The 8967-nt window shown below is 40.4% G+C and overlaps 1 protein-coding gene across 1 annotated transcript; it reads right to left on the reverse strand.

The window, feature by feature from the left end:
- Nucleotides 1-2259: 2259 nt before the first annotated feature.
- Nucleotides 2260-8641, reverse strand: LOC121514449 (MOB kinase activator 2). Its single transcript, XM_041794556.1, has 5 exons — nt 8246-8641; nt 6630-6769; nt 6411-6507; nt 3842-3966; nt 2260-3746 (listed from the first exon to the last, which is right to left on the reverse strand). The coding sequence occupies exons 1-5, from the start codon at nt 8326-8328 to the stop codon at nt 3508-3510; spliced, it is 684 nt and encodes a 227-aa protein (XP_041650490.1). The 5' UTR covers nt 8329-8641; the 3' UTR covers nt 2260-3507.
- Nucleotides 8642-8967: the final 326 nt, after the last annotated feature.

The following is an 8967-nucleotide window of genomic DNA, read 5'->3' on the forward strand; positions in this document are numbered from 1 at the left end:
TGACTCAGCAGTTTGCAGTATTATTTTCTAAGCTCAGTTTCCAACGCTGTGAACCTCGGCTCAGTCCAGCATGTGCATTAACACGTCTCCTATCTGTCCTCTGAACAAACCTTTGTGACAGGGAAACGCTGTTCTGGTCTTAAACCCTGTCCCCTCTCGTCTGCAGGTAAGGATGCTTTGGCAGTCAATGGGAAGGCCGAGTTTCATTCTAAGTTTCAGCTTGACGACACCTCAAGCTGAAACAACAGAAAATCAGATGCCTGGTAACAGTCTGTAAAGAGATTTCTAGCAATGTTTTTTCTCCCATAAATTTAGGAATGAAAATCACAGCTTGTGAGGATCAGAATATGTTCAGACCAAAAGATATTGGTATTAATTGCAGAATTTTCGCACTGACATTAAGCTAATCCTAAGTTATATATTACTCATTTTATCAGGTATTTCCAACTGTTTTTAAAACCAGAGAAATCTTAAGTTTTATAGATGTGACAGCCGTCATGATAGAGCTGCTGTGACGGACAGGACATGTTTATCTTTCCCGCAGAAACGCTTGATGTTAGGACTAATGCATAAGGAAGTGTGAACTGCTACTGTAAGCAGCTGTTCTGTTGCTTCTTTTGTGCTGCTAACTAAAGATGATGGTTTTTCTCTGCCATCAGCTGTACATTCTAACATCCAAGCGCCCCCTTTATGCACTCTGCCTCCATTTCCTGACCCTTAAACGGGACCCCACTAGTCAACATCCAAGCCATGATACTGCTCACCTCTTCCTACCTCAGCTGCTTAGCTCTTGTTTTAAATCGGGGGATCTGTTCAATCAAAACAGCACCCCTGAGGATATATTTACTAAACAATGCGGAAATGAGGAAGAAAAGCTGTTAAAAGTGGCCTCCTGGTTCTATTACTACTTACAAAGCATTCTGAGATCTCTCCCAGTGTTAACCAGGAAGACTACTTTTGACAGCTTTTCTCCCTCATTACATGAAGCGTAGAGTATGTGGTTTACTTCCTTAAATTTTGAAAAAAGACTGAGGCCACAGACGCTGGCGGAGATGGGTGAAGGTGGACTAATCTTTTGTTGTGTTTTTTTTAAATATGAGGCCCCTTGAATTCACATACTGTAGAATAATATAAAAAACTCAAGAGACTTCCTCACTCTAAGGTTCAGTAAGTTCAACAGACAGGTTATAGGAGGTGGCAGTTTCTTTTTTGTATTTTTTAGTTTCTAAACAGTTAATTTTGAATAACTATCTGGTCTAATCTTACAGGTATCCACAGTTTATTACAATGAAATGCTAAAATTTTCATGGATTTTTTTTTCTTCTGTTTTTGTTTGAACAGGATAATACTTGCAATTCTTCCAGTGCAAAATCTCAGTTTTAAAAATCTTCATGCACGTTTTCCACACCAATTTTAGAAGACTTGTTTTCCCATTTTACCATGTGAAAACATGGGAGTACGCTCTCGCTATTTGACCACATACAGGGTTTCAGGATGAGGTTATAGGAGACAGAAACATGCTCCCTAATACAATATATTTTAGGATTTATTTTTGGGACTTTATGCCATTCCTCACATGGGGACAGGACTCACAGGAACCTGGCCTGCCTGCATTGACAGCAGCCTCTGTACATTTGAGCATTACAGCTATCCTAATGCAACACCTAAACAAAAACTTGTCCAAAGACATAATCACCATATTTCCTTTGGTTCTCTTTGCAACTTCCCTCACTCCCTACAACAAATTTTCCTCTTATATATGTACTATAAGCTGCTCTGCTGACAGATACTCAAAAGGGTCACCTCAGAGTGACTTCATAGTCTCAGTAATTGTTCACCATAAGGCCCCTGGATATTCTTTTCTAACAATAAAGCAGACAAAGGCGGCGATTATCTTTCGTCATGGGTCTGTCTCTGTGAATGAAAATGATTCCTGCAGCTGCAGGGACTTTTTTCTGGATTTCAGTTGAAAAACAACCTTTAGAAATGCTCTCACAGACTGCAATGTTTGCCATTACTTCAATTTCAGGGATGTTTTTTATTTTGTCTTGAAGGTCCAACATACTCTTCAGACAAAAAGTTTTAATAATTTTCATATAAATGGATTTGGAACTATTAACTTCATTTTACCTCTGCTTTATAAGTTTGGTGTTCTTTGGGATTTGTAGATGGAGTACACCAACATGAAGTACCTAAAGGAATTGTTTGCATGTAATCTCAAGAAGCACAGACAGCTGAGACTGGATTATTTAATATTTAATTTATGTATAATCTCAGTTATTCTTAGGCATTTTCCATATTCATGTGGAGCATCTTTTTATGCAGCCTTATTCACATTTATTCTGCATGCAGCTCCAGCTGCTAACTGCACTGATTAGCGGTGCAGATATTCATGTCTGTAAAAATGTACAGTGCAGTTTTATTTGTTTTTGAATTGTTCCACTTTTTTTTTTTTTTTTTTTTTTACTTTTCTGGCTTTACTCCATGACACTGAATTTAACACTGACAGTGACAAAGGTTTACAGTAAGTGCTGACTCTCCTGCTCAGAGGTATTTGAGGATGTCCGTACAGCAGATATATAGTAGCCTGCTGGTACATAGAGCTGTTATTTTTTACAACACCTTCACATGGAAGCTGAAACTCAGCAATTTGTGCTCGTTGTGGCTTTTTCACTTTAGATCCAATGTGCTGCAGCCAACCAATCAAACATTTACACACTGCAGTGAACCGTAGCTGACGCAGAAGGTTAAGATGGAAGCATGCAGGACTGCAGAGTGTCAGCAGGTGGTGCTGTTTTTCTGAAACCAAACTGGAGATGTGCTGATGTCTCAGTACAAAAAGTGAGTAAAACATTGAAAACTAAAGAGAGTGAATTTGCTCGACAACACTCTATCTTCAGTTTTTCTTACTGTATCACTTTTGAATCATAAAGACAGCATTGGATGTTATTTTATCTACTTTCATAAATGTTTATTACAGATTAAAGAAGCATACATGCAGATGTAGAGATAAGCTGCTTCATTCAAATAATGTTGTCATGATTATTTAAACACGTTTGCATCATTACACCCTGTTCTGGTTTTTGCAAATGTTAAAAATGTAACAGTGGCTCTTTTTCTATTACTCTTTCTGTCATTAGATGCCTCACTGGATACCCTATAAATGATCCTGAACATTTTGACCTTTTTGAAATATGATAATGCCAGGTATGATGGGATACACAAACATGCAATACAATAATTTTACACAGTATCATAAAAACTGATACAAAAGAACCAGACAGCACTGATATGATTGACAGATCACTGTAGTGAAACAAATTCCTTCATTCTTTAGAACTGTTCATAAACTTTACGTCCTTTTCTATCTTACAACTTTGGACCTTAAAAGTATGAATCCATGCTCTGAAGTAAGTTTCAGTCTGGCCCAGAGTGTTGATAGATATGTCACTGCTAAATAAGTCTGAGAAAATGTGAGTGTGCAACATTTATGTCTGCTCTGTAGGTTCAGCCTTGCTGTCCAAGAGCTGCGATGAGGTCCTGCATCGGCTCAGTGTCCTCTGGGTCCAACAGGCTGTGCTGCTGGCAGAAGAGTGTGAGGTGTGTAAAGAGTGTGTTGAGGTGTGGGTGCAGGCCCAGCGCGAGTGTCTCTTTGTAGTGCGACCAGTAAATGTGAGCAAGAGTCCTGAAAAACAGCAAAAACACCTTCTGGACCAGAAAAACAAAGCCAGTGGGAAACACTGAACCTGGAAAAAAGAGAAGCGATAAAGGCTTAAACTGATGCTGGGGTTTGTTTAAAAAAAAAAAAAAAAAGGGCAGTCTGAATGAATCCCTTTCCTACCTGCTTTTGTGGGAAACACCTCTTCATCAGTCAGCAGCTCCTGAATGTACGACATGGCGTAGTCAAAGTAGAGTGGGGCAGAGCACTTCAGCTTCCTGCCATGATCATCAGTCCAAACATAAATCCTGAAATACAAAAAAACACAACTGCGTGGTTAGGAAATCTGGTGCTGCAAACATTATCTGCCACGAGTTCAGCCATAAGAAAAACCCAGTTGCAGTAGCTGAGTTTCAAACTGTGGAGAGCAGTCACTGTGCATCATTCCAACACAAAATGCAGAATTTAAAAACTTTTTGCTCAAATGTAGAGATTTAGACCCTAACTGATAAATGAGTCTACTAAATAGCCATCTACTTATGTTTTCAGCTGACAAAAGTGGTCTAAATGTCTCTATAATACACAACATGATGATGTTCAGACTCGTAAAGCAAATAGCAAATTATGTTTTAAAATAATAAAATGTAATTCTAGGACAGAGTTAAACTTGATCTTTTCTTGAACGTTAATGATGATGACTCATTATGTTATGTTTGAACAAACTGTACTTGTGATATTTTGAAAGAAGTTAACAAAAAAACAGCTTGTTTCCTGGCTTTGAGATCTTGATTATACTTGGATAATTCTTATGTATCCATGTCTTACGCATTCTTTTCATCAGACAAAAAGGGGTCATGTCTGTGTAATATAGCGATAAGATCTGTCTCAAAGGTTTCTTTCATCCAAGTGACCAAAAAAAGCAAATTTTTTATACCAATGCAACAATTAAGCATTGCCCTTCTTGGACATTTTTGCCTTGTACACAGATATTTGTGCCATTTTTAAACTTAAGCCCAAATGAAGCTGATTCAAGTGACAACCCCTGAGGCAATTTTTCATCCAACTCACCATGAAAGGGCTTTAGGTTTTGTATTATGATTTTTCTTTCTTTACAAATGCACTAGTATTGTGTAATTGGATTCTTTAGCCAAAGGTCCCTGTAAATATAGATGTGAACACTGAACAATCTCATTTGAGCAACACAAAGGTGGTCACAATTTTTGTGCATAAAATCATGCTAACTGTATTACTTGGCAGCAGGCCTGTCCCTGAAAATCCCAGTGAATGGCCCTCTCCAGTTAGGATTTATTGATGACATAAATGCATGTGTGTTGGATCACTAGCATTAGTGCTAGCTTCCTGGCTAAAAAGTGAATAGTGTGTCAAGACATTTTTGGGTTCTAATGTTCAAATTGCCTATTCATGCCACTTTTTAACCCCTTTGTGTCACTGTTCCACCCAGATTTACCACATTTTTCTCTTATGACCCATTTTTGCCACTATTTAACCGCTTTTCACCATGTTACACCCAGTTGTGCTACTTTTTTGCCTTTAACACATTTTTTTCAGCTTTTATTGCATTTTTGCCACTTTTAACTCATTTTGCCACTCTGGGTCCATTTTCACCACCAGTGTTTGCTACTTTTAACTTATTTTTTCACCAATTTAACCTTTTTTTCTTTTTACAATTATTTCATTCTTTTTCTGTCAAACTTATTTCACTGCCTTCTATTTTATTCCTGACATTTGAGCTTAGCTATGAAGTCTGATATTACTTTCCAAATGGTTAAGTCAATGTGCTTATCCACATTGTTAACAATAGCAAAAAAGAAAGGCAATTCTCTTTTAAGTAAAGGTAGACATTTTTAAGACAGCTTTATTGTGCTACTGCATAAATAAGACTCCGTTTTTGTTTCTTTGATAAGAGTGATTATTATTCAGGATAAATGTATAATATGGCTATCATAAATTGACCTTACAATTGGCTATGATTTTTCTGACTTTCATAGGTCCTCTCATTTAGCTGGGCCACAGAAAGTTTTTCCCTTTTTTTTTTTTAAGATTTATTTTTGGGCATTTTTTGTGCCTTTATTAGATAGAGGAGGACAGTGGATAGAGTCAGAAACAGGGTCAAGAGTGGGTGAGACATTCGGTGAAGGGCCTCAGGCCGGATTCGAGCCCGGGCCGCCCGCGTACATGGTGAGCGCCTTTAACCACTAGGCCACCTGCTCCCCAGTTTTTCCCTTTTATCCCCCCTTGTGGGTGGCCTTGCATGACAGTACACACTCAGAGCACACTGGCATACACTGCATATTTATTATAGCAGTCTTTAGTAAAAACAGCAATGCTACAGGGAAACAGTGATTTAAAGTGGATTTATAAGCTGGTAACTGCTTTAACTTTTAATCTTTTCTCTCTGACTGATGCCACTGTGAGAGTGGTGATGCCATTTAAAAACAAAACTGATGTTCTGACCATGGTTGCAGGAGGTCAGCTGTGGCCAGTTATATCTAACAAATCAGATGTTAATTTAAAAAAAGTCCTTATTGCTAGTAGACCAGTTTGGGTCAAGACAGATTTTCTCTAAAGTAACTGGACAGTCCAGGGGCCTCTGGGTCCCTAGACTGCAGCCTTGGCTAGCCTGTGTATCAATCCACCCACGGGTATCAGGTGAGGTGAAGGGAGAAAATATATTTTCTGTTTTAGTAGAATAAGCCTTTTAGTGAGTGCATTGTGATGCTCTGTAACTCACGTGTCGCCTGGTCCACAGGCTGTTGGGCAGGTGCTGGGAGTGCAGAACTCAGACAGCGCGCTTGAGAACAGGTTTATGTGCTTGAAAAATGCCACCGCTGAAAAATATTCGACAAGAAGATAATTCTTTGTATCCGCTCCTGTTTGTTGATGAAGGAAGATAAGGAGCAGGAGAAAAGAGATCCTAAACGATCAGCTGTGTTTAAAGGACTCTACTTACTGTTGCTGGCGAGCCACTCTGCATGGTCAACACCAGGTGGCAGTGCTGTGAGGGCCACGATGTCTGTGTGTGTGATCTGCTGGCTCACATTCTGCTGCCGCAGATACGGGCGCTCCTCTAGATTATTGTTATTAATTCCCCTTGGGAGGACAGTGTAGAGTTAATGAGGCAGAGGCAGAAAGTGAAAGACAGACAGAAAATATTGCAGTGCAAAAACTATCAATAGGTCAGTGGATTAATTACTCCAGCTGCAAGCTGCAGATAACACGTTTTACACTCTAACACTCTCTAATCTATCTCTCCCTTTGTGGCTGCTGCCCACACATGCAAACACATGCAAACGCTGCTGTAACTGCAGACCTGAAGACCCAATAAACCAGCAGTTAATGTAATGAAGGCAGTCAATTCAGGACCAGTGTAATTACTGTAAATGAAGCTGCAGCTCTCAGTGCTACACAGCAAATAACTGCAAAGACTTGTGTTGTGAATGATAAAGCTGTGCTCTGCTGATGCATCCTGATAAGCTACAGGTAAAGCTTAACAATCAGTAACACTGCACTGACAGCTTGGGAACTTGTGAGTGCAGGAATGATGTTTGTGAATGTCAGCATGTGCTGGAAAGTCAAACTTAGCTTCATGATTTGACTTTATGTAAATAAGGAGGCCTCTTTGATGCAGGTAGGGTGTTGTGATGAGGATGGTGAGTGCTCTACTGTAGCTCTTTGAAAGCTTGATTTTAAGCTGGTGCTTTGGATTAAACTGAATATTTCAAAGTGTGGTGGAGTTGTGCAGCTGCTGCGCTCAGTTTTTAGACGTCTGCTCTCCCAGCAGCTGAGAGTTTATTCAGTGTGACCTTGCATACTGTGATAAGGGAAGCACATTGCTCTCTGTGGGGGTTTCACTGTACATGAACGTGTGTGTGTGTGTGGGGGGGGGCTTAAGAGGGAAGTTAGCTGAAAGGCTGATTTTTCACCAGTTAAGGTCAAGAGAGGTAGAGAGACAGTTAAAGTGACAAAGAATGTAAACATTAGCTCAACAAAGGTACAGTAGCGCAAATCCAAACCATGACAGACTCCCCTTATGTCCACAGGAACTTCTTTTGTTAACATCCTGTTCTGCTCTGGCTCCATGGCATTAACTCAATTACCGCCTCTTGGCTACCAGTTGCTGTCGGCACAAAAACACAATGAACCCGGAGCTACTTGTGATGTTGTGTTTTTGTGTAAACACGCTCCTCTGTGAGTGACCCTGCTCTGCTGCTCCCAGCTGTCTGTTTACCTTCACCTCCGCTGAGCTGTGTGGGGGAAACAAGCACAGCCAGCTGGCTCGAAAAAATTCATCTAGAGAAAAAAAAAGTGTTTGCACATATAAAGTCTTTCCTTGTCTTAGTTTAGAGCTCACATGTGTTCCCGCTGTTAGAGGAATCCACCTTCACTGATGCCATCAGACAAATATGTAACACACACAGTCTCTTATCTGGAGAACATTCCTGAGTGTACCATGTGGAGCCAGCACTATAGTCATGTTTCTCCTTTTTTAAAGAGGCCTTTTCAAAACAAAACCACACTAAACTTGTGTATGTTGAAGAGAGTTCAAACAGAAGAAACACAACTTACAGTTTTTCTCCGCTGATGTCAGACGCCTGGAGAGTCTTGCTGTCTGCCTTCTTAGCCGAGGGGTAACTATGGCAACCCCCCATGGCATAAAGCTAAGAGTGGAGCTGTGAGTAGTGCCAGCCCCACTTTTCCATCCTACACATACTAACCAGCACTTCTCTGCACACCACAGAGAGCATATGGTGACCACTGCTCCAGCTCTCAGCTCACAGATGAATCCATACAGCTGGCAAACTATTAGGGGGAAAAGTTTAACTCCTGCACCAAGTAGTCCAGGAGTTGAGGATTGTCTTCATGTAAAAAAAAAAGTGAAGCTCTCCAGCTGTCTGCCTCCTCCTCTCGTTCCAGTGATCCAGTGTCAGTGTGTATATGTCTCCTTTGTCTGGAGTCCCACACCCCACAGGCTCCTCCTCTTTCTGCTCCAAGCGGACAGGCAGGTTTCTCCCCAACCCTATAAAGTACAAAACACAACTCCGCCTTCTGCTCCTTCCTCTTTTCCTCCCACTGCGTACACACTCTCCCTTCCTACATGTGCCTTATCTGCAGAGAGAGCAGGCAGGTGCAGATGACAAAGTAAAGTAGCAATCATCAAAGAAGTTGGAACTTTTGAGGAATGTCATAACAAAAGTATTTGAGCCAAAGAATGACAGCAAAAACTCACGTGAGGGGCAGTGTTTTATAGAAGTGACTCCAAGCTATAAAGTGTCATGCAGGGGAGGGTT

The sequence above is a fragment of the Cheilinus undulatus genome, linkage group 9 (assembly GCF_018320785.1).
Source record: "Cheilinus undulatus linkage group 9, ASM1832078v1, whole genome shotgun sequence".
NCBI lineage: Eukaryota > Metazoa > Chordata > Actinopteri > Labriformes > Labridae > Cheilinus > Cheilinus undulatus.

Coding starts and splice junctions, on each gene's coding strand:
- LOC121514449 (XM_041794556.1), bottom strand. CDS start 8,328: ATGGGGGGTTGCCATAGTTACCCCTCGGCTAAGAAGGCAGACAGCAAG. Junction 6,770..8,245: donor GACATCAGCGGAGAAAAACT/GTAAGTTGTGTT, acceptor TGTCCTCCCAAG/GGGAATTAATAACAATAATC. Junction 3,747..3,841: donor GGTGTTTCCCACAAAAGCAG/GTAGGAAAGGGA, acceptor TCTTTTTTCCAG/GTTCAGTGTTTCCCACTGGC.